Source organism: Emys orbicularis, chromosome 13 (assembly GCF_028017835.1).
Source record: "Emys orbicularis isolate rEmyOrb1 chromosome 13, rEmyOrb1.hap1, whole genome shotgun sequence".
Taxonomy (NCBI): domain Eukaryota; kingdom Metazoa; phylum Chordata; order Testudines; family Emydidae; genus Emys; species Emys orbicularis.
The window spans coordinates 50,634,508-50,660,828 of record NC_088695.1 but is presented as its reverse complement, the minus strand read 5'-3'; the positions used below and the strand labels follow the sequence as shown (position 1 = coordinate 50,660,828).

General features: G+C 42.8%; 1 protein-coding gene across 2 annotated transcripts in view; it reads left to right on the top strand.

Moving 5' to 3' along the window:
- Positions 1–23,225, top strand: part of DUS1L (dihydrouridine synthase 1 like) — a 28,772-nt gene extending 5,547 nt beyond the window's left edge. The window contains exons 4-13 of one of the 2 annotated variants that reach the window (XM_065415688.1): positions 517–629; positions 1,429–1,511; positions 1,781–1,884; positions 6,452–6,596; positions 7,463–7,559; positions 9,861–9,949; positions 10,757–10,923; positions 11,550–11,587; positions 22,115–22,190; positions 22,740–23,225. In XM_065415688.1, coding sequence (XP_065271760.1) covers positions 517–629; positions 1,429–1,511; positions 1,781–1,884; positions 6,452–6,596; positions 7,463–7,559; positions 9,861–9,949; positions 10,757–10,923; positions 11,550–11,587; positions 22,115–22,190; positions 22,740–22,885 — 1,058 coding nt within the window. In that variant the 3' untranslated portion in view covers positions 22,886–23,225. Of the gene's footprint in view, positions 1–516; positions 630–1,428; positions 1,512–1,780; positions 1,885–6,451; positions 6,597–7,462; positions 7,689–9,860; positions 9,950–10,756; positions 10,924–11,549; positions 11,588–22,114; positions 22,191–22,739 lie in introns of both variants that reach the window. The other variant, XM_065415689.1, reaches the window with a different exon arrangement.
- The last annotated feature ends 3,096 nt before the right edge of the window (positions 23,226–26,321 follow it).

The window sequence follows — 26,321 nt, the reverse complement described above, 5'->3', positions numbered from 1 at the left end:
ACTCCCCTAGTCTGTGTAGACATACAGACAGTGCAGTATAAATAAGGCTATGATTTAGTCACAGGTATTTTTAGTAAAAGTCATGGACAGGTCACGGGCAACAAACAAAAAGTCACGGCCTGTGACCTGTCCATGACTTGCACTATATAAATGCCTGGGCATCTCCTGCGGCTGCTGCTCCGGGGTGCGGGGCAGCCCGGGGCCCCGCCACTGCTGCTCCCAGACCGCTACTTGGGGCCACCCGAGCAGCAGCCAGAGCAGCTGGCCCTGGGGCTATCTCAGCTGCTCAGGTGGCCCTGAGGTCAACCGCACCAGTTGCTGCAGAAGTCCCAGAGGTCCCAGAAAGTCATGGAATCCGTGACCTCCGTGAAAGACTCACAGCCTTAAGTATAAACAATATAGTTGTCGCAGGAGTGCTGGCTCGTTAGGCCATTCTGTAGCACAGATCTTGGGGAGAATAGACTCTCTTCAAAGCATTGTGCAATCCACTTACCTGTCTTTTCAATCCTTCCCCAGTTTTGCTTGCTCATGAGAAGCTCTCTGTTCCCATCACATGCAAAATCCGTGTTTTCCCAGAAATTGACAAGACAGTGAAGTATGCACAGTTGCTGGAGAAGGCTGGCTGCCAGGTAAGGAGGCAGCTGCTTTCAATACTATTGCATTAGACATAAATATCTTTATAAAGCACCTTCATCCAAAGATCTCTGTGTTTTGTGGAAACTGATAGGTTATATTAATTTGCAGATGGAGAAAATGACACAGAGAGTTGTGACTTATTCATTGTCATACACAGCAGAGTCAATAGCAGAGTCAGCAATAGAACCTGAGTCTCCTAACTTGGAGTGCCCTTCTCTAACCATTGCACCATGCTGCCTCCTTCACTGGGAGTGAGAATTCTAGTCTAGGCACAACGCTGTAGGAGGCAACATGTAAGTGTGAAATCAATGTGTCTGTGAAGGGACACCTTGTAGCAGACACAGCCAGTAACAAATGAGAAATAGGAGGATTTCCTGGGATTTAACTCCAATTAAATTGTACAAATTGGGAGGGACCATCAAAAACGAGATAATATAACAGATGGTGGCCTGGCCTTATGCCCAAAAGCAGCAGGTTTAGCCATGTTTGTTACTTGTTCCAAAGTGAATACCAAATCAGTAAGAGAGCTGAGGATACAGGAATGCTATAGAATCTCCCAGGAAAATGTCTGTGCCTTGTTAAGGAGTGGAAAGTTCAGAGATGCCCACGTCCTTGCCACAGTATGTGAGCTGGTGGCATTTATGGGTCCAGAGTCCGCACAGTGGTCGAGGTAACATTGGGAGTTCTGTGGCATCCCCGTACATGAGCAGAGGGGGAAATTTCCTGGTGTAGCTTTTTTTTGTTTCTAATGATCCATGTACATTAAAAATTAAATGAAACTTTGCATCCTAGCTACTGACAGTCCATGGCCGCACTAAGGAACAGAAGGGACCTCTTGCTGGTGTGGCATCCTGGGAGCATATTAAGGCTGTGAGGTAAGTGCACCTGTACAGATATCAACATGTGAGTGCATCGGTGTGCATAGTCCCCTTAACCCCATACCCAAGGGTTAGACAAGCTTCTGGCTAAACACATTCAGTTTCAGTGTAAGGTTTGGATCCAGAACGTGGTGCAGGGGCATCAAAGGGGAAACAGGGATTTGTGATAGCATTAGAAGGTTCTAATTCATTCAACACATTGTGAGCAGGTTGGTTTCTGTTTTCTGATTCTTTGTTTTGTGTGATTGTTCTCTTCACTTGTGTAGGAAGGCTGTGAGCATCCCTGTGTTTGCAAATGGAAACATCCAGTACCTCAGTGATGTGGAAGAGTGTATGCAGAAGACAGGAGTGCATGGTGTCATGAGTGCAGGTAAGGAGAATGAACTTTCTTCTATAATAACTTTGTTTCTGAATTCCCTTGATGGATCCATGTTAGCCTAATCTATTAGAAACTAAAGCCAGACTCAAGTGTGGTTGGTTGAATGGCCTTGATTTAAAGAGGACTGCTCTTCATCTGCATCTCCCTCATACTGGCATCTCTTATTAAAACCAGGAATCGCTGTATAATAACAGTTGCTGTACTGGACTTCAAATAGTATTGAGTGGATGATTCAAACTTTATTGAGTTTAATTGGTAAGCTTTTCAGTGCTGTATTGCCCTAGAATAGTTCAGAGCCATTAGGGTGAAACCCTGACCCTGCAAGAGAGTGTTCCATGGTGAATTTTTCTGTTAATGTTCTGTAATCTGTCAGAGGATGTGAAATGCAAGTATCAGTAACTGTGTCCCATCAACTGTCTGACTATTGTTTCCCATGGCAACACATGGGTAAGTATTCTGTAATGTGCATTTAACAATCTGGCTCTTTAGGGTATCTTCTCCTAAGTACAGTGCCTTTTGCTTAAATTGTTCACTGATTAATCTGGTCGGAATTTGAGGAATCAAAAATAAAGTGGTTGCCATTTATACTGGTCACTTTTAGACATAAGTTACTGAATGACTCTATGACAATTTTCTATAACTAGTGACAATTATGAACAAGAAAGAAGAGAAGGGAGGCCAGAACAGATTCATATAAAAGATATTGTTCAGACACTGTTTTTAGCACTATAAGCAACACAATGTGCTGATCAAACTGCAGTATGCACCTTCTTGATCATATGAATAAAATCTACTGCTTGTTTCATTCAAAGAGATAGGAATAGACTTGGATGAAATAAACAGAAGTCAATAGTCCTTAAATAGACTGAACTTTATCTTAGTGCTGAGCTTTGGCCTTTGGAGGGAGCGATCTGTCACCGTTCCTGAGGTAACTGCACTTCTGACCCCTTCGTGGCCTCCTTGAGGGCACCACACTTAAGTGTCAGGCTTTTAGCTGCCACCTTTCTCGGGATGGTTTCCCGTGACTCTCACCCTCTTGACTGGGAAGTTAGGCTGCAGTTTCTCTGGCAATTCAGTGTGTTGACCTTCACAGATCTGGTTTAGTTCAACACCTACAGTCCTGTTCTCACAGAGGCAATGACAAAGTTAATCAGGGACGAACCAGCCTACATAAAACAAAGTATTATTTATTCAGAACATACAGAGAAAATAACTTGAAAACAATAATTATCTCATATGGAGGTCTTAGCTTATCAAGCAGTCATCCATCTTCCACATGGAGACCCTGATAGGAACAAAGTACTTCAGGCCCTTTCTGCAGGGTCTGGCTCCCTTTGTCACAGTTTCATGTCAGGTCTTGGGTCAAATAGGTCCTTCCCTATGTCAGGCTGGTCACTTATACAGTTTTAATTTCTTTGTTTGATCTCTTGAACCAGGTCAAACTAATATATGCAATTTCCCCAGGAGGTGAGGCTTCTGCAGGCTTGTTACTTGCCTAGGTATGTGCATTAATTATTCCCCAGTGTTTGTGGTTCCTCTGTTACATCCCCTTGGAGCCAGAATACATTTCCTAGTCCATCAACATATATATAACATTTATAAAGTTGATAATCTTTGGATCTTCCAAGTGTCCATTATATCTGTCACTCTGTCATCCAGACAAATCAGTACATAAAGGTTTTGATGTATGGTTTCCAGAGGGCTGAGGTGGGAAGTGTCAGAAGAGAAGACTTGTTCTGGGCCTTTGGTTTTTGTCTGTTGAGTGACTCTGTGGCTACTGGTTGGTGTTTGGCATTGTTGCAAACAGAAGGTCTTTAGGGTATTGTTTAAGACAGGGGCAGCATTAGGTTCCTTCACTATAATACTCATTGTCCTGCTGGCATCTTACTTCTTACCTGAATGCTTGCTTCCTCCTTTAGAAAGAGCAGCCCGTTCCAAATACTTGGCACTGTCTGTTGGATTATTTTATGACTTCCATTAAAGCAGCATGATTTAACAGAGGGTAAAATTTTCAAAAGCATCTAAATGACTTAGATGCCTAAGTCCAATTTTCAAAAGTGATTTGGGCACTTAGACCCAGAACCTCATAGGTATTTACGTACTGAACTGCCATTGAAGTCTGGGCCTTTGGAGCCTAAGTCAGTGGTACTTAGGCTTCTAAGTGCCTAACTCACTTTTGAAAATGGGACTTTGGGCTTGTCTACAGGGAAGGAAGCCCAGAATAGCTAGTACAGAATAGCTGTTCCCCAGGTGGACACTCTGCTGCTGGACTGAACAGTGCCTTTTTGCAGTGGTTTAACCAAAACTCCAAAAAGGCATTCTTCACACAGAATAAGAGTTGTCACGTGGGGAGCTAGTGCAAAATAGCTAGTGGTTTTAAATTCCCACCCTAGCTATTTTACACTAACATCCCCATGATTTACCATGTAGACAAGCCCAGAGGTGCTTGCGAAAATTGTACTCGAGTTCCAATCCTGGCTCTGTCATTGACTCCTTATTTGAGAATGGGCAAGTCACTTATCTTCTCTGCTTCAGTTTTCCCTTGAGTACCAGTGAGATAATGATACTTACCTCATGTTGGGTTGTAAGGATTGATTAGTTACAATGTTTTATATTTTCAAAGTGCTTTACAAATGTTAAAAGTACCATATTACTATTGGTACATCTACAACCAACAAAGGCTTTCCTCTGAGACAGCACCACTTAGATGTGTGAGGTGAAGGGTTATTTACTGATCAGGGTGGATAAAATTAATGATTTTATTTAAATTGATTTTAAAATTTAAATTAGATTTTGTTTTTTACATGTTGCTAGTTCTTACTTCCCATTTTATTGTCTTAAATTGCTAAAGTGAATGTTTTATACTTGTTTCTTTAGCTTCCTAATTATTAGTAGAATTTCAGATTTTACATTTTTTTTCCTGCTAAGAAGCTCAACCCTTAAGAGTGTTCATCTATGCTGAAAAAGACCAGTCTGTGACCTTATTAACTTACTTACTCTGAGGAAAAACAAACTGAAACACAAAAAATTAAGAAACAAATAGTCCATACTATATTTGCAGCAAGCACAACCTTCTGATACCTATTGAACATCCACAAGTCAAGACAGCTGAAATGCTTTGACCACACCAAACTCCTCCTAAGTCACTTAAGTACTTCTGAAAATCGCACCCATAATTGCCGAACTATGGGTTTAGGAGCTGAACTTTAGCCGCTTAGTTTGAAAATTTTGGCTAGATGTGTAAAAACGTTTTCAGTAACTTTTTGTTAATGTTTGAGTCTAAGTAACTTATTGTTAATACCAAAGCAAATTTGTTTTGAGGTGACATATATTATATCATTAAGAAAAAGGTTTTAATAAAAGTAAAATTATAACCCTTGACGCTTTAAACATTTATGCACATGCTTAACTTCAAGCATATGAGTAGTCTCATTAAAGTCAATGGGACTGGTCTTGTGAGTAATGTAATTTACCTGCTTCAGTGTTTGCAGGATCAGGTCCTTTAGGGTTTTTTTTATTTATATATATATAAATATGGATGGATGGATTTTACAAAACTGCTAAGTAAGATGCTCTACTGTTAATGCCATTTGGAAAGCAGCATTTATAATTTAGTTTATTGTGGATTTTAATCTATTGTTGAAATAACAAAACATTTAGTTTGTTTTACAAAACCAGTTAAAAAAAACAACAAAAACCTAAGGCCTAGATTCACAGAAGGACTTAGGTCCCTAAATCCCAGAAGCAGGCCCCATGGGAGAGATTGAGAGCCCCACATCAGACTGTCCAATAGCCCAGTGGCTAGGGCACTCACCTCAGAGGTGGAAGGTCCTGTTCAAATCCCTTCTACCCCTGAGATAGAGGGAGGCCTTAACTGGGGGTCTCCCACATCCCAAAGGAGTACCCTAACCACTGGGCTAAGTGTTGTGAGGGAAGTTCTCTCTCCTCCCCCTACTCCTGTTCCTACCTCCGGCCCCTGTTATAAAAATGTCATAGGAACCTAATTGCAAGATAGGCTTTGCAACAGACAATCCCAAGCATTGAGAGACTTGAAAAGCTCAATCTGTTAAGCTTATAAAAAAAAAGATTGAGTGGGGACTCAATTACATTTCTTAAGGGGAGAAAATACTGAGTACTAAAAGGCTCTTTAAACTAGTGGAGAAGGCATAACAAGGACCAATGGCTCAAAACTGAAACCAGACAAATTCAGATTAAAAATAAGGCACACATTTTTAAACAGTGAGAGTGATTAACCATTGGAACGAACTATCAAGAGAAATGGTAGATTCTCCAGGTCTTGATGTCTTCATATCAAGACTGGATAACTTCATGGGAGATGCTTTAGCCAAACACAAGTTATTGGACTCAATACAGGGGTAACTGAGTGAAATGTATTGGCCTATGTTATACAAGAGGTCAGACCTGCTGATCTAATGGTCCTTCCTGGGTGGTCAGGCCAGGGCAGGACACAGGTGGTCCAGCTCATGGACACAAGAGGTTGTGCCACCTGCTTTACCCTGAAATTAAATTTTTAGAATTCCTCTTTGTTATTCCCCAGAGGGTAATCTTCATAACCCAGCTCTGTTTGAGGGCCGAAATCCTGTGGTATGGGAGATGACTGAGGAGTACCTGGAGATAGTGCACCAATATCCTTGCCCACTGTCTTATGTCAGAGCTCATCTCTTCAAGCTCTGGCATCACACGTGAGTATCTCCACAGTGCTATAGTGTTTTGAGAGGTTTCAGAGTAGCAGCCGTGTTAGTCTGTATCCGCAAAAAGAACAGGAGTACTTGTGGCACCTTAGAGACTAACAAATTTATTTGAGCATAAACTTTTGTGGGCTACAGCCTCCTTCATCGGATGCATAGAATGGAACATATAGTGAGGAGATATATATACGTACAGAGAACATGAAAAGGTGGGAGTTGCCCAACCAACTCTAAGAGGCTAATTAATTAAGATGAGCTATTGTCAGCAGGAGAAAAAAAACTTTTGTAGTGATAATCAAGATAGCTCATTTAAGACAGTTTGACAAGAAGGTGTGAGGATGTTTTGAGCGTTCACCTTGCATAGAAGTACTTTGCCTTTTGGGAGAAGGTTGGCCAATCTTGCTGGTGCTAGATTAGCCTCTCTTGGCTCTGCATGGAGAGAAAGATGTTTTCTGAGGCCTTTAACCTTCACAGATATCCCTGGGAAACTGATTCATTCTTTCTCTCTCTGAAACTGGAGAAGTACCTGCTTGCCCCTTCACTCTGGGTGCCAGCAGACATAATTAGCCTCATGAAATCTCTGATTATAGATATCCAGCCACTGATATGATATTCCTAATAATGTTAAGACTTCAGTCTTCTTTTGTGTAAATGAGCATGGTATCTACAGAGTTCACATTCTGACCTAAGTGCAGAACCAAGTCAGAGAAGTTAGTATTTGAAGAATGAAACAGCTAAACTCTTGGCAATTGGCAAATGCGTCAAGAAAAAGCTACAAAAAGCTCTTATAAAGGAATTGTTCAGTCTCACAATTTAGAAATGGTAAATGAAAGTAACTGGATGTTTGGGATTTGTCTCAGGCTGCAGGTTTACCAGCAGCTTCGTGAAGAACTGGCAAAAGCGAAGACACTAGAGGGCATTGCAGATGTCAACAGAGACCTGAAGCTACGATGCCAGGTACCAATGTGGGCCTTAACTGCTGGAGTAACACTGACCCTACTTGGAGGGAACCTGCTGGTGTCATATGCACTTGATCTGTGTTCGTGCAGTCTTGGAACTTGTGGGGATGTAAAGTTCCATGAGAGGGTAAGGGTCACGATGGGACACTTGCCTGGCAATAAATCATGGCCTTATGTAGGGCCCCCTGGTGGTTATATAAGATGAGGCCTTATGTAAGGCCCCCTGGTGGTTATATAAGATGAGGCCTTATGTACGGAACAATTGAACCAATCGGTGTGGGGCTATACATGTGGTGAGCACATGATTCTCCTTCTTGTCCAATCGGTGGATGGGTGATTGTAGCCTAATTGTGTTGTGTAATGTTTAGAAAGACTATAAAAGAAAGCTTGTAATAAACAGATTCAGAGTTCAGCTTGCAACCACATTGGTCGTATGCTTTATTCGCTCCGCCTGGAACCCCACAAATGGTGACCCCGACGTGATTCGACTTGGACATCAAGGCAGCCGATTAAAGCCTAAAAAAGAAAAGGAAGGTACTGAAGATGAAAATGAGGAAACTTCCAAAAGCAATAATGCAAAGAGGAAAAAGAAGAAGAAAAAGCATGAGAGGAATAATACAGCTCGGGTGGAAATAAATGGAAATGGTAATCATAATGAAGAAGAAAAACAAACACATATAAAGAAACAAAAACGTAAACATGCAGAAGAACCTTACACCAGAACAAAAAGAATGAAATATATAAAAACATCTGCAGCCACAGAAACTGAAAAAAGTGAGGATGCAGCCATGGAAACTAAAGAAATTGGGGATGCAAATAAAGACTGTCCAAATTCTCCTATCACGTATGCAAACACAGCCGACTGAAGCGTTCGGTGAGAAAAGGCGGAGATGGCAGCCGCAGCAGGAGGTACCGGAGGATACCGGCTCCTGGTCGTCCGAGAGAGGCGTTCGTGAGCTCACAGGTGAGCGGCTGCATTCGATGGCAGCCGCAGCAGGAGGTACCGGAGGATACCGGCTCCTGGTCGTCCGAGAGAGGCGTTCGTGAGCTCACAGGTGAGGGGCTGCATTCCATAAAATGGGCTCTGCTTTGTCTGCAGAGGAGGAGACGGTGCATGATTTTTTATTTCGCATCGCTGAAAAAAAAGGGAGAGAAGCTTCCCTCTGACGCTTTGTCCCGTTTACTGAAATGGGGACAAAGACGCGGGTTTTTGTTATACCAGCAACTTATGAAGTGTATCTTGTAACAAATTTAATGGGTGCTGACTTGAATAACATTGTAAAGTGCCAGAAGCTAACAGATGACCATATACAGTTTCTCATCTACCAGTTAATTCACCAACCCGTTTGCCCCGAAGCCTCCGGCATACTCATCCGATGTTTCCACCCTGCGACATGCTTCGAACAATATCCCGGGCGGCTCGGGCCCCCCGGACCCCGTAAGGCGTTGGCACGGACTTATTAGGGAAGCCCATATAGATGGGGAATTTGCGCCCGAGGCTTATCCAGTAGTGACACCGGACCTGCACTTATTGTTTGTCACAGCCTAGACACCTGATAATGCTGTACTTCCTTATTTAAGAAAAAGGGGGGAGGTGTGGGGATATAAAGTTCCATGAGAGGGTAAGGGTCACGATGGGACACTTGCCTGGCAATAAATCATGGCCTTATGTAGGGCCCCCTGGTGGTTATATAAGATGAGGCCTTATGTAGGGCCCCCTGGTGGTTATATAAGATGAGGCCTTATGTAGGGCCCCCTGGTGGTTATATAAGATGAGGCCTTATGTAAGGCCCCCTGGTGGTTATATAAGATGAGGCCTTATGTAAGGAACAATTGAACCAATCGGTTTGGGGCTATACATGTGGTGAGCACATGATTCTCCTTCTTGTCCAATCGGTGGATGGGTGATTGTAGCCTAATTGTGTTGTGTAATGTTTAGAAAGACTATAAAAGAAAGCTTGTAATAAACAGATTCAGAGTTCAGCTTGCAACCACATTGGTCGTATGCTTTATTCGCTCCGCCTGGAACCCCACAGGAACTTTGTAACCTACCAACATCACTGCCTGGCTAGCTAAATGTTGTACTGGCCCCTCCCATTCAAATTTCTTTCTTTAGTGTTCAGATCTGCTATGTTTTTTCCATAGCTTTATCTGAGGGTGGATTTTTTCATTTGTAACTGTCGGTGTGTGTAAATTTAATTTAATTTTTTTGTGCCTTTCCAGGAATTTAAGGTAGTAATGACATGGGTGCATCTAGGCAAATTGAATAGGTATCATTGGTTGTAACTGTATCCTGCAGGAGGAAATAGCTAATCAGAAAGAAGGAGAGAAGCCGAAGGGAGGATTGCCTTTCTTCCATTGGATCTGTCAGCCATATGTCAGGCCAGGGTAAGTTGCCTACTCTAACACTGCCCCTAGAAGAACTTACTGGACAGGATGCATGTGTGCCACCACCTCAGAATACCCATTTCCAGTTTTCATGCCCTGAAAGATTGTTTATAAAAAACAAAGACTGGATAGTTTTTAAAAATAACATTTCAATGAACAAAGCAAGGTATTTGGGGGGGTGTAATTCACAAAAAGTTATCTTCCCCTTTTGATTCCTTCCTCAAGTTTATTATCTACCTCTAGAAAGTAACAAATAAAATAGATCAAATAAAGCTTAGAATAGGGACCAGCACGTGAAGCAAATACTGCTACTTGACAATGTGCTGTAGTTACAGGCAACATTAATCTGTTACCTATATCTGCCAATGGAGTAGAGATGGGGACTGAATGCCCTTAATATCAGAGATGATTGTGTGTTTTGCATGAGATCTTTTTAAACTGCTAGCACGACCTACCTAGGGGAAAAACTTGGGTTGCAGGAGAAGACTATCCGACTGAGAATTTCAATACAAACATTTACCCTGGGAACAAAAAGCTTTTTATGGAACTGATTAATTTAGCTGCCCACCATGCACTGGATACTGCTTTCCTGCCTTTTTGCTTTAATAGCAGCCTTAGAACTCTGAGCTATTCTATAAAATCCCTAATATTTGAGCTTTTCTTCCATGCTTTTAAGGGCTGTGTCTCACCTGTGACAGCCATGATAGACAATGCATTTTGCCTAGGCTTCTGTAAAAGCACTGTTAGCAAAGGAACACCCAGTTGTCCCCCCTTCTGTTAATTTACAATGATGTTCAACCATTTCAGGCCAAAGGAGATGTGCAAGGAAAATGGAACCAGTGGGAGTGAAGGAGGCATGCGAGGGAAACGAGCCCTGGAGGATGAGGATGATGGAAACGCTGATATTCTCTCAAAGAATAAACAAAAGAAAAAATTGAGAAATCCAAATAAACGCTTTGATCCGTCTTTGAAACGTAAGAGAACCTGTCCTAATCCTGATCGGCACAAGGAAGGGGGAAGGCTGCTAGCATTATCTTTTAGTATAAAGCCACCTCTACCTTCTCCTCTTTATTCCCATTATGCAATTGGGGAAAATTTCCTACAATTAGAGCAGAAAGGGGGCTTGGGAAACCTTGGGAACAGGAAACTCAGTCTAAGTGGAGTTGACCAGGAAGAGGGGATTTCATTGTGAAAGGGGCAGATTATCACCAGTTTCACAGTGAAATCAGGTCTTTCATCTCGGAGTGCTTTATAAACTCTGTTATAACAGCTGCATTCACTATTGTGTAATGTTGAAATGCAGTGTCTATTTTAAACAGCTCCCCTTTCTTCTCCCCCCAACTTGTTTTATAACTTTCTCAAACAAATTCATTGGGACTGATATTTCTATGTTTGGTCTCAGTTCAGAGAATTTTTTTAAAACTTCAGCAAAATCTCTTAATCCCTTTTAATTTTTGTGTGTGTGTAAAATATTGCTCCAAAAAAATGCACCTTCTGGCTGCAAAGGTTGGTCACCCGGGAGCACTGAATTTGCTGTTCTCCTTTGGATGTCATTCACTGTCTGGGATACTCATCGACCAAATTTGTTTCTCTTTTCCAGCTAAATATGCAAAATGTGATCATTGTGGAAACCCAAAGGTAGGTCCGTCCCTTTTCAAGTGTCTAGTAATGGATGCTGTTTAAACTCTGATGAAATGCAAACAATATATCCTGCTTCTCAGGCAAAGGCCATTGTGCTAATTGGATAAGTGATTATATCAGATGCTGAGATGAAGCTATTACCTAGGGTAAAGATGACCTATAAATAAATTATTCTGGATACTTTTAATCTCTCTTCTTCCTCCAAAGAGGAGTTTTAGTTCAAACTAGAAGATCATAGTATACCAGGGTTGGAAGGGATCTCAGAAGGTCATCTAGTCCAACCCCCTGCTCAAAGGAGGACCAATCTCCAGACAGATTTTGGGCCAGATTCCTAAATGGCCCCCTCAAGAATTGAGCTCACAACCCTGGGTTTAGGGGGCCAATGCTCAAACCACTGAGCTATCCCTCCCTTGGTGGTTTATTGTTCTCAGCACCTCTGGTCAGCAGTTTGAATTGCTAAATCATCGGAGAGATTGTTACATTATTAAATATCAGTCCCCCAAGCACACTTGGAAGCAAATCTCTGACCAAATGAACTTTTACTATTTGCAGCATGGGAACTCCTCTGTTTGCTAGGTAATAAAGTTCATACTGTGGTTATTTTTGTAGCTTTCTGTAAGGATTAAACATCTGAGTGATTCTCTTAATAGGTATACAAGACAGATATTTTGAACTTTCCAGTGACTGAGTAGGGAAGAGCAGTTGGTCTGCAGTAACAGCAGGAAATTAAAAGGAAAAAATACAAATGAAAGGCAAGGCACACATCAGACTGCATCAGATTTAAATGAGAATCAAACTCTATATCTGTGCCTGGTAGTGGCAGAGACAGAACTGGAGGATTTTGATCCATTCCCTTCATTAGAAGAGAAAATTAACCCTCTTCAGTGCTGAGGGTTCCACTAATAAAAAGGCATTTGTTTTGTGGGATATCAGATCAAATGCAAACTTCACTATGGGGAAGGCTTATTAATAGGGATGTCAAATGATTAAAAAAATTAATCGGGATTACTTGTGAGATTTAAAAAATTAATCGGGATTTTAATTGCACTGTTAAACAGTAGCAGAAAACCAATTTAAATTTGTTATAAATATTTGTGGATGATTTTCTACATTTTCAAATATATTCAATTACAACACAGAATACAAAGTGTACAGTGCTAACTTTATATTATTTTTTATTACAAATATTTGCAATCTACAGGTCGAAGCATGAAAGGGCATACAAATGTTTAGCATATCTGGCATGTAAATACCTTGCAACAGCGGCTACAACAGTGCCATGCGAACACCTGTTCTCACTTTCAGGTGACATTGTAAATAAGTAGCAGGCAGCATTATCTCCCGTAAATGTAAACAAACTTGTCTTAGTGATTGGCTGAACAAGAAGTAGGACTGAGTGGACTTGTCGGCGCTAAAGTTTTTACATTGTTTTATTTTTGAGTGCGGTTATTTATTTATTTATTTTACATAATTCTACATTTGTAAGTTGTGCTTTCATGATAAAAAGATTGCATTACAGTACTTATATCAGGTGAATTGAAAAATACTATTTCTTTTATCTTTTTTTACAGTGCAGATATTTGTATATTATTTGATTAAAGTGAGCACTGTACACTTTGTATTCTGTGTTGTAATTGAAGTCAATATATTTGAAAATATAGGAAAAAATACAAAAATATTTATAATAAATTTAAATTGGTATTCTATTGTTTAACAGTGCGATTAAAACTGCGATTAATTTTTTAACTCATGATTAATCATTAATTTTTTTAATCGAGTTAATTTTCTTTTGCGTTAATTGCTTGCGGTAACTGTGATTAATTGACAGCCCTATTTATTAATGAAACCTATTCCATTCTGACAGGTTTCAGAGTAGCAGCCGTGTTAGTCTGTATCTGCAAAAAGAACAGGAGTACTTGTGGCACCTTAGAGACTAACAAATTTATTTGAGCATAAACTTTCGTGGGCTACAGCCCACTTCATCGGATGCATAGAATGGAACATATAGTAAGGATAGATATATATATACAGAGAACATGAAAAGGTGGGAGTTGTCCTACCAACTCTAAGAGGCTAATTAATTAAGACAAAAAGCTTTTGTAGTGATAATCAAGATAGCCCATTACAGACAGTTTGGCAAGAGGTGTGAAAATACTTAACATGTGGAAATAGATTAAATGTGTGTAATGGCTCAGCCATTCCAGAAAAGGGTCAAAAACAGACTCCAATGAGAAACTGCTGAACTTGAATTAATATGCAAATTAGACACCAAGTTAGGCTTGAATAGAGACTGGGAATGGCTGCATCAGCTGGCATGAGCCAGCCATGGGTGTTTAATTGCAGTGTCGACACATCCATAGTGTTAAGGAAAAGGTCTGCAGCAAACAGAAAGCTGGAGCGATGAGAAACTTTGATTTGTTTCCAGTAATGGGAAAATCCCACAGTTTGAGGCCATGGTAGGCTACAGTCCAAGTGGGTGGGTACTATTCAGTCCTGAGTATGAGGAAAATGTTACCCTTAGGGGGGAGGGATAGCTCAGTGGTTTGAGCATTGGCCTGCTAAACTCAGGGTTGTGAGTTCAATCCTTGAGGGGGCCACTTAGGGATCTGGGGCAAAATCAGTACTTGGTCCTGCTAGTGAAGGCAGGGGGCTGGACTCGATGACCTTTCAAGGTCCCTTCCAGTTCTAGGAGATAGGACATCTCCATAAGATTTTTCTTGGTTGCACAATTAATTGATTTATTTCTCTGCTCAGTACTGAGAGGGCATTGGAATTTCACTCTGTTTGTTCTTGTGAACTAGGTTCTGCTACAGGTGGGTGACTGAGAGAGGCAAAGGTGACGGGTCATCTCGTCTCACATTATCATTTATACTTGCGACTATTAGCATTATTACAGTGGTAGCAATGTGCGTATTGTGCTAGAGTTTCTAAACAGCCAGCAAAAGACAACTGGCCTCAATAGCTTCTAGGCCAAATAGACAAGACTCCCAGAATGAAGAAGAAAGGCACTGTTTGTTTTCAGAATTTGGGGTATGATGTTTTCTCAAGTAGAACATAAGAACAGCCATACTGGGTCAGACCAAAGGTCCATCTAGCCCAGGATCCTGTCTTCTGTTAGTGGCCAATGCCAGATGCCCCAGAGGGAAAGAACAAGTAATCATCCAGTGATCCATTCCCTGTTGCCCATTCCCAGCTTCTGGCAAACAGAAGCTAGGGACATCATCCCTGCCCATCCTGGTTAATAGCCATTGATGGACCTATCCTCCATGAACTTATCTAGTTCTTTTTTGAACCCTGTTATAGTCTTGGCCTTCACACCATCCTCTGGCAAAGAGTTCCACAGGTTGACTGTGCGTTGTGTGAAGAAATACTTCCTTTTGTTTGTTTTAAAGGTGCCGCCTACTAATTTCATTTGGTGACCCCTAGGTCTTGTGTTATGAGAAGGAGTAAATAACACTTCTTTACTTTCTCCACACCAGTCATGATTTTATAGATCTCAGTCATCTCTTTTCCAAGCTGAAAAGTTCCAGTCTTATTAATCTCTCCTCATACGGAAGCTGTTCCATACCCCTAATAATTTTTGTTGCCCTTTTCTGAACCTTTTCCAATTCCAATATATATATTTTTTGAGATGGGGCGACCACATCTGCATGCAGTATTCAAGATGTGGGCATACCATGGATTTATATACAGGCAGTATGATATTCTGTCTCATCTATCCCTTTCTTAATGATTCCCAACATTCTGTTCACTTTTTTGACCTCCGCTGCTCATTGAGTGGAGGTTTTCAGAGAACTATCCACAATACTCCAAGATCTTTCTTGAGTAGTAACAGCTAATTTAGACCCTCATCATTTTATATGTATAGTTAGGATTATGTTTTCCAATGTGCATTACTCTGCATTTATCAACATTGAATTTCATCTGCCATTTTTGTTGCCCAATCACCCAGTTTTATGAGATCACTTTGTAGCTCTTTGCAGTCTGCTTTGGACTTCACTATAAATATGGAGATATCCTATCTCCTAGAACTGGAAGGGACCCCGAAAGGTCATCGAGTCCAGCCCCCTGCCTTCACTAGCAGGACCAAGTACTGATTTTGCCCCCAATTCCTAAATGGCCCCCTTAAGGATTGAACTCACAACCCTGGGTTTAGCAGGTCAATGATCAAACCACTGAGCTATCCCTCCCCCCAACTATCTTGAGTAGTTTTGTATCATCTGCAAATTTTGCCACCTCACAGTTTACCCCTTTTTCCAGATCACTTATGAATATGGACTGCTCCCAGTACAGACAGCTGGGGGCCACCACTATTTACCTCTCTCCGTTCTGAAAACTGACCTTTTATTCCTACCCTTTGTTTCCTATCTTTTTAACCAGTTACCAATCCATGAGAGGACTTTCCCTATTATCCCATGGCAGCTTACTTTGCTTAAGAGCCTTTGGATAGGGACCTTGTCAAAGGCTTTCTGAAAATCTAAGTACACTATATCCACGGGATTCCCCCTTGTCCACATTACTCCTGGGGGAATTCTGCACCACTGCGCATGAGCAGAATTTATGTCCCTCGCAGATTTCTTTGCTTCCCCACAGAATAATGACTTTCTGATGGGGAAGCAAAGGGAAACCTCAGGAGTGGTAATGCAACCCTCCCTAGCAGTATGTTCCGGGGACCCAGGGCAGCTGGCAGAGAGGTAAATCACTGTGGGGCAGGAGGCTGGACTGGGGAAGACCCAGCTGGTGGCTCCTACCTTGTGTCGGGCTCAGCTGTTCGTCCCGGCTGGGCTGGGGATGACGGGACTTCCTCTTCCCTTGCATGGCATCCGGGGCCGGGTCAGGCCTATCCCCAGATTTCTCCCTCAGCTGAAGGAAGCTCTGCAAACTCCTTCTCCCCCTCCCTCCTGCCCCTCCCCGCTTCCTGCACCCATCACTCCTCAGTTGTAGGGGAAGGTATCCCTGTTCAGGGAGCTGCTCCCTCATCCACTCAATCCCTGTGCATCCAGAACCCCTCATACCCAGAGCCTCCTGCTGAGTCTCACCCCCCTGCACTCAGACCCCCCTCCCACTGAGCCCCACTCCCCCTGCACCTGGATCACCCCGACTAGCCACATGGATCGGCACACCCCCCCAAGCCCAACCAACTGCATCTGGACCCCCCCACACCCATACACCCTGCTGCACTCTATCTCCCCCCTGCACCGCCTCCTAGCCCCAAGCACCTTCACTTGGACACCGCTGCAGAGTCCCATTACAATTGTACCCAGAACCCCCCAACAAGCCCCTGTGCATCCAGATCCCCCCCACCCCGCACCTGGTTCCCCCACTGAGCCACCTGCACTCAGATTGCCCCACACAGAACCCTCTCAACCCACACTTGGATCCTGCCTTGCTGAGCCTGCCTGCTCACACCTGGTGCACAGAGGGGCAGGGCCTTGGGGTGTTTTGGAGCAGGCCTGGTCCTTGTAGTATGTCAGGATTGGGTGCAGCCTCACCGCTGACTCTGTGTGCTGGTGGGAGCTGCACAGTGATCTCCCACCTCTGTGCAGCCAGTGGCCTGTGCTCCCCAATGCCATGCTGGAGCCTCCACATTTATTTGACAAATAAAATTTGCAGAATTTTGCAGACTTTCAAACCATTGGGTGCAGAATTTTTAATTTTTTTGGCACAGAATGCCCTCAGGAGTACCAGATGCTTGTTCCCCCCTGCCCCCCAAAGAATTCTAGTAGATTGGTGAGGCATGATTTCCCTTTCAAATACCATGTTGATTCAGCCCCAACAAATTATGTTCATCTATGTGTCTGACACTTTTGTTCTTTGCTATAGTTTCAACGAGGTTGTCTGGTACTGAAGTCAGGTTTACTGGCCTATAATTGCCCGGATCACCTCTGGAGCCCTTTTTAAAAATTGGTGGCACATTAGCTATCCTCCAATCATTTGGTACAGAAGGTGATTTAAATGATAGGTTACATACCACAGTTAGTAGTTCTGCAATATCACATTTGAGTTCCTTCAGAACTCTTGGATGAATAACATCTGGTTCTGGTGATTTATTACTATTTATCAATTTGTTCCAAAACTTCATCTAATGACACCTGAATCTGGGACAGTTCCTCAGATTTGTCGCCTAAACAGAATGGGTCAGGTGTGGGAATCTCCCTCACATCCTCAGCCATGAAGACCGATGCAAAGAATTCATTGTTTCGCCGCAATGGCCTTATGGTCCTTGAATGTTCCTTTATCATCTCGATCGTCCACTGGCCCCACGGGTTGTTTAGCAGACTTCTTGCTTCTGATGTACTTAAAAAAATTTTGCTATAACTTTTTGAGATGCAATTATGATGCTTTCCACTCACAGTTGGGTTTGCCCTTAGCCCATTTGACTGAGAATGCTAAATCCTCTAGTAGTCTGACTTGGATTTGGTCAGTGGAGTGCGTCACTAAGCAGTATTATTTTGGCTGTGTATCTAGCTGGATTTTTTATTGTTTGGGGCCCAGGAGGACTACAATCATGATTGGGGCCTCATTGTGCTGGGCTATATACAGCCATGAATAAAAAGATTTGCACCAAAGATTTTAGACTCTAGGTTAGGGCAAGACACAGTAGGTCGATGAGACGCACAAATGGGAGGGAAGCAGTAACTAGATACCAATAAGGCAAGCAAGTTATTGATCCATAAGCATGTTTTATCAGGTTTCCTAGCCAGGTAACTGGAGCTTTAGGGAAGCGCTTAAGTGGGGAGACTAAGCTGGGGGCACTGTAAAGAGGCAGTTGTTAATCAGAAAAAAATCTCTCTCGAGCACATAAAAGCTGTAATAAAAGCATTTCCTCATTGCTGAATAGAACAGAAAGCCTCACTGGTCTCTTGAGTGGAGGGGAGTGTCAGCTCCACTATAGTTAAGCTGTGGGCACCCTTTCTGTTTAAAAGTCAACTCTTCTGAGTGCTCTAAAATTGGCTTGCTTACTTAGCTCGGAGTGCAATTTGGGGTGCCTCATGGGCTTGTGGGCTAGGATTAGCTTTCAACTACCTGAAAGGGGGTTCCAAAGAGGATGGATCTAGACTGTTCTCAGTGGTACCAGATGACAGAACAAGGCGTAATGGTCTCAAGTTGCAGTGGGGAAGGTTTAGATTGGCTATTAGGAAAAACTTTTTCACTAGGAGGGTGGTGAAGCACTGGAATGGGTTATCTAGGGACGTGGTGGAATCTCCTTCCTTAGAGGTTTTTAAGATCAGGCTTGACAAAGCCCTGGCTGGTCCTGCTTTGTGCAAGGGGTTGGACTAGATGACCTCCTGAGGTCCCATCCAACCCTGAGATTCTATGATTAGTGATCCAAATTTGGGGGTCATTTGAGCAAGTGTTTCCGGAAATACTTTTTTTTTTCTTTGTATTGCCCGAGAGAGCTGTAGTTCATAAGGTTGACATTCTATCATTGTGTCTTCCTGCAGACTGTTGAAGGGGGAGGGAAGGATGTGGGGGAGAGTTATCAAACCATGGCTCTGAGTTTTTCCCCACATGGTCTCAAGTGCTCGCAGTTACCCTAGCTACTGCATAGGCCCCCACAGCCCCTTCGGGGACACAATATTGAAAATGTTATTCAACGAAGTGTTGAGTCTAGTGCTAATGTGCCCAAGGGATTACATTGTGCAAGTGTAGAAAGGGTGGTGAGCCAGCACATTGTCACTGGACGGAGGTGGCTCCAGGGGCCATGCTGTGGTTGTTGAACCTGAGCTAGAACCAGCCAATATAAATTCAGCAGCCACCCTTGGCAGCAATCGGGAAAAAATGAAACAAACCTGTTGCTACACCTTGCCTCTGCCAAAGGGGAGTTTTATTTATAATTTGAGCACAGCAGACCATTTAGATGGTACACACACTAGTTTAAAAAAGAAAATAAATTACATAGCCAAATGTTTGCTGGGAGGGGAGAGGGCTAAATGGGGCACGGTGGTTAGGGAGGGGAGGTGCTGAGGACTCAGGTCAGAGGGAGGACCCCAGGGAACAGTGATGCTCCACATTCCTCCTGTGTCTGTGTGCCAGGCTCTGGGGGTCCCTGCCATGCTGATGGTGTCAGACAGTCTGAGCTCCTTGCTCTGAGGGGAGCCAGATGCTGGGGAGGGAAGCTAATCCCCTCTCCTTACTGCGTCTCATGGGAACTGGCCCTTGGGGATGTGGAGGAGCAGGGTGGGTCTGAAGCCCTTTCCCTGCCTCTTCTCATGTAAGCAAGTTGGGGGCCCTGTCCCTCTGAAGGGGCCTTTGGCTCATCATGTGAATCAGCATTTGTGGAAGCCCTGACCCATTATGGGGGGAGTTGAGAACAAGCGTACACCAAGCATTAGGGCTGAGAGTGAGGTGAGAATGGGCATGCTGCATGTATAGCACATGCTGTCAAGCAATGGTAGAGGGGAGGCTGGATGAGCACACCAGTGGAGTTAAATGGAGCAGTTCCGACCTATCAAGAGCTATTGTTTCACACTGTTTATACCTCCAGGGAGTATTCTCATTCAACTGAGACGATCTCAGCCTTATGCGCTGAAGCTGGATTTGTCATTGCAGCATAGGTGATCTGGGTTCTGTTTTTGGCTCTGTCAGTGGCCCACTAGAAAAATCATGACACCTCTGCCTCAGTTTCCCCATCTGTAAAATGGGGCTAAAGGTACTGACCTACCTGTCACCCGTATCTGAGATGAGGTAATGGGAAATGCATGAGGGATGAATACCTAACCATAGGATTTATAGGAGAAAACTACAACTGCTGGAGTGAGCATTCCTCCAAAAAACAATGTTCATAAAATTACAAAATTCATGGACAAAAACCCTTTCATTAGTGATGTTCCAGTGGTACAGGGTTGTTGCATGCTTGTCCAGGCTAGCATGGTCAGTGATGCTCAAATGTCTGAAAAACCAGGAACTGAAGTGATAAGGCACACACCCCTGCACACTTTTTTATATGACTCATATTTGCAGAATTCTCAGGGACTATATGCAACTGTAGGACAGATTCTAATGTCATATTGTTGCTAAGGCAAAACTCATGTTTAGGCAAACTCTGTGGCACAGGGAGCTACGTATGCCTGTCCTACACAAATACTGAGCCTAAGCCCCAGAAACAGTCAGAAGTGCAAATTGTACACCACCATCATCCCCTTTTTACAAACCATTCACTCTCAGCCACAGGATCCCAGCGAATGCTATACTTTCATTTAATCATTAACCCCCCCACAAATCACTCTCATACCACACCTCACTGCTGACAAGCCTCCTGGCAAAAAAGAACCCATGCACTGTGCCTGACAACTTGCAGAACTCAGCACTGAAATGAGGCACTTGAACCCCTCAAGGTACACATGCACCTCTTTTCTTTGATCTCACACAGCAGTGGGCAGGGATAATTCAGACCAAACAAGGAGGGATTTCCTCCTGTCACAGTTGCAGCTCTGCCCTGCTCGTCAAACTAATCCCCAGATATTCTCATCTCTCACCTGCAGCTCTGCCAAGCCTGCTGCAAGTAATCCTGTCATTATTCACTCAAGTACCCCAGAGTGACTGCATTTCAGCATGCATGCAGCTAATTCCCAGTGGCAATTTCCGGGGGGGTGTAGAGTTAAGGTAGTATTGGCCTATACCTTATTGCTTCATGTCCTCATTTTCAGAAATGTGACTTGCCGGAACGGCATGAGACACAACAGCACAACCCTAACTGCATTAGGTTTATTGACAAAACAATAAACTTAAGACTGAAGAGCACCTTTGTCAGTTTTTTCTGCTGTAGCACTATCTAGAAATGTTTGCACTCAAATCATGTTGCACAAACTTCCCCCAACAATGAAAGCCAGAAAAGAGCTTTACAAATATTAAATCTGGCAGATGTTTTCCCCCTTCCTGTGCACACTCAGTCTGCTATTCCTGAGCTGCAAAATATCCACGACTCATCGTCGCTCACCTTCAGAGGATGGGTCATGCCTTATGTTATTACTCTCCATGATTTGGGCAATTTTAGGAATTAAAAAAAAGAGGAAATGATTTCCTTGGAATGATGAGTATTTATTTTGGGTGGAGCGGCAGCCAAAGACAGGAAATAAGAGGCCGTGGCACTTTTTTCACATCAAGCTTCTGAAGAGAAACAGGACAAACTCCAGTTATAACAGCATAAAAACGCTTTCTGAAAGGGTTTCAAAGTATCTTAATTTCCTACAAGTATTTGATGTTAATCAAGAGTATTTCCTGGTTGGCAGGAGAAATTCCTGGGAGGTGGAATATTGTCCTTCTGGGATGGTAATTATCACCTAGAAGCACAGAGCATTTACCCAGCAGGCAGGTCTTCATTTTTGCATTCCCCCCCACCCCGGTCTCCCTATCATGTATCAAGCGCCTGAAGACTGACTGTCCCCATCACTGTTTGCAGGAACCCAGACCATGACAGCTGTCTTTAGAAGCCCTGCCTGCATCCTTGCAGTTGTGCTTCCCATAAGCAGTTCAGTGAAGATTTTTTTTTCACTGACTTAACTGGTGTATATCTGTTTCCAGGGTAACAAATGTGTGTTTAATCTGTGCCGAGGATGCTGTAAGAAAAGAGCATTTAAAGAGACTGCAGACTGTCCAGGCAAGTATAGCCCCACCACTCCATCCTGTTCTTTGGCACCACTGTGCCTGTATAAAAACAAACTGTCCAAGTCAAAATGAGTGATTAATACATATGGAAGTGGTATGACATTTTAATGTCCTTTGTTAATATGCATAATTGCAGTAGTTTTAGAAATATTAGTTTAAAATCCTGAGTGTCCTAGCTTTCATGGAAATGTTTTACTTAACATTGGCCACTGTAGTAGAGCACTAACATAACACCAGCATCTGCTCTTATGGAGATATACCTATCTCATAGAACTGGAAGGGACCCTGAAAGGTCATCGAGTCCAGCCCCCTGCCTTCACTAGCAGGACCAAGTACTGATTTTGCCCCAGATCCCTAAGTGGCCCCCTCAAGGATTGAACTCACAACCCTGGGTTTAGCAGGCCAATGCATGCAGCATCTCCAAGCTAAAAGCACAATAAATTTTCCACAGCTGCATATAGTTACCCCAGGGCAGTGGCTGCTCTGTTCCTCATTGATCAGGCACTTCAGGGTCAATTTATTATTTATCTTTCTTTGTCAGGTCATGGATTACTTTTTAAAACCAAATATGAAAAGTCCCTTCTGTGGAAAAGTGGCCAACCAGAGATGCAGAAGATTGAAAGGACACAGAAAGGGGATGTGGAGGAAACTGCTGGACTGAAAGAGGGTATTGACACTGTACTGTGAGCCTTCAAACTAGATTCTACTGGATCTGCTTCCCTGTCTCTGTTTCCCTAGGCCAAAGAATCTGCCATTCCAGAGCACCATCAGCAGCCTGGAGTAGTTCCACAGGTTTGTTCTAAGGTCTGGACAAGTTTTATTTAAGGAAAAGCTGCTTACTCAGGGAAATATCCTGCCTTTGAATAGAAGGATGCAACTAAAGTTCTCAATGTCTTTTAAAGACTTTAAAGGACTCAGCCAGAAGCACTGGCCTGAAAATGCTGCACTGGAGTGGGGGGAGATGATGTACTAAGGTCATGAACTGTCTGTTGTACATTAACCCTTCATGTGCTGTTTTAAAAGCGGGGAATAAATCTTTGATATTAGAACATCCTGCTGGAGTGTTAAACTAATATTTCTTCAGGAATATAGTATATTCAGCATCTGGGTGAAAGTCACTTAAATGACATTTTTAGGTCAGGAAGGAAGTTAAGTGTTTAAGGACAGTAGCATTTAGTGACTAACTCTCCGTAGTGTTACTCTAATGAATAGGAGGTCCTAGTGTGCTAGGCTCTGTACATATATATATATATATATATATATATATATATATATATATATATATATATAGTCAAAGAAATGAGTCTCAGAGACGAAAACAAAGGGTGGTCAAAAGGAAATAAAATCCAGATTTTATAAGTGGAGAGCAGATACACTTAGAGGTTAAGAGACTGGTCCAAGGTCACACAACTATCTGGCAGAGCCAGGAATTCATAGTCATAGAAATGTAGGGCTGGAAGGGACCTCAAGTGGTCATCAAGGCCAGCTGCCGAGGCCAGACCAAGTAAATCTAGACTATCCCTGGGAGGTGTTTTTTCAACCTGTTCTTAAAAACCTCCATTGACAGGAACTCCACAACCTTCCTTGGGAGCCTATTCCAGAGCTTATCTATCCTTATAGTTAGAAAGTTCTTCCTGACATCTAACCTAAATCTCCCTTGCTGCGTATTAAGGCCATTACTTCTTGCCCTACCTTCAAGGGAGATGGAGAACAATTGATCACAGTTGTCTTTATAATAGCCATTAACATATCTGGAGAGGTATCAGGTCCTCTCCCAGTCTTCTTATTACAATACTAAACAGGTCCTTTTTTTTTTTTTTTTTTTTTTAACCCTTTCCTCATAGGTTGGATTTTCTGAACTTTTTATCATTTTTGTTGCTTGTCTGTGGACTCTCTCCAATTAGTCCACATCTTTCCTAAACTGTAGCATCCAAACTTGGACGCTGTAGTCCAGCTGAGGTCTCACCAGGGCCAAGTAGCACAGGACAATTACCTCCAGTGTCTTACATATGACACTCCTGCTAATACACCCCAGAATATTAGCCTCTCTTGCAACTGCATCACATTGGTGACTCATTCAATTTGTGAGCCACTATAACCCCCAGATTCTTTTCAGCAATATTTCCACCTAACCAGTTATTCCCCATGTTGTAGCTGTGCATTGGATTGTTTCTTTCTAACTGTAGTACTTTGCACTTGTCTTTATTGAGTTTCATCTTTCATGGTGACTTGCCTGCCTGGTGCGAAGGTTGCGAATCTCTCGAGGCATCTAGACAGACTTATGTGTAGTGCTGGGGAGGAGCCGGTGGTCGTGGTACATGTAGGTACCAATGACATAGGGAAGGGTAGGAGAGATGTCCGGGAGGCCAAATTTAGGCTGCTAGGGAAGAGACTGAAATCCAGGACCTCTATGGTGGCATTCTCAGAAATGCTCCCAGTTCCACGCACAGGGCCAGGTAGGCAGGCAGGCAGGCAGAGCTTCAGAGTCTCACTGCGTGGATGAGACGATGGTGTAGAGAGGAGGGCTTTACATTCATTAGGAACTGGGGAAACTTTTGGGATGGGGGGAGCCTATACAGGAGAGATGGGCTCCACCTAAACCAAAGTGGAACCAGACTGCTGGCACTAAACATTAAAAAGGTTGTAGAGCAGTTTTTAAACTAGGAGATGGGGGAAAGCTGACTGCTGCAAAGGAGCATGTGGATCAGACAGAGACTTCTCTTAGGGGAGAGTCTAATGATAGAGAATCTCCAGGTTATAGTCAGGAGCAGAGGATGGAGGAGGATAATGTAAGGGCCAGATCAGATGATAGATTCTTTTTTATGTGAATGTTTAACACATCAGAAAAGGGCAGACAAATAAACAGTGACAAGTTTTTAAAGTGCTTGTACACAAATGCTAGAAGTCTAAATAATAAGATGGGTGAACTAGAGTGCCTCGTGATAAAGGAGGATATTGATATAATAGGCATCACAGAAACCTGGTGGACTGAGAGCAATCAATGGGACACAATCATTCCGGGGTACAAAATATATCGGAAGGACAGAACAGGTCGTGCAGGGGGCGGGGAGTGGCACTATATGTGAAAGAAAATGTAGAATCAAATGAAGTAAAAATCTTAAGTGACTCCACATGTTCCATAGAATCTCTATGGATAGAAATTTCATGCTCTAATAAGAATATAACATTAGGGATCTATTATAGACCACTTGACCAGGACAGTGATAGTGATGATGAAATGCTAAGGGAATAATAGTGGGGGATTTCAATTATCCTCATATTGACTGGGAACATTTCACTTCAGGACGAAATGCAGAGATAAAATTTCTCGCTACTTTAAATGACTGCTTCATGGAGCAACTGGTATGGGAACCCACAAGGGGAGAGGCAACTCTAGATTTAGTCCTGAGTGGAGCGCAGGAGCTGGTCCAAGAGGTAACTATAACAGGACCGCTTGGAAATAGTGACCATAATACAATAGCATTCAACATCCCTGTGGTGGGAAGAACATCTCAACAGCCCAACACTGTGGCATTTAATTTTAAAAGGGGGAACTATTCAAAAATGAGGGGGTTAGTTAAACAGAAGTTAAAAAGTACAGTGACTGAAGTGAAATCCCTGCAAGCTGCATGGGCGCTTTTTAAAGACACCATAATAGAGGCTCAACTTCAATGTATACCCCAAATTAAGAAACACAGTAAAAACTAAAAAAGAGCCACCGTGGCTTAACAACCATGTAAAAGAAGCAGTGAGAGATAAAAAGACTTCCTTTAAAAAGTGGAAGTCAAATCCTAGTGAGGCAAATAGAAAGGAGCATAAACGCTGCCAAATTAAGTGCAAGAATGTAATAAAAGCCAAAGAGGAGTTTGAAGAACGGCTAGCCAAAAACTCCAAAAGTAATAACAAAATGTTTTTTAAGTATATCAGAAGCAGGAAGCCTGCTAAACAACCAGTGGGGCCCCTTGATGATCGAGATACAAAAGGAGCGCTTAAAGACGATAAAGTCATTGCGGAGAAACTAAATGGATTCTTTGCTTCAGTCTTCACGGCTGAGGATGTTAGGGAGATTCCCAAACCTGAGCCGGCTTTTGTAGGTGACAAATCTGAGGAACTGTCACAGATT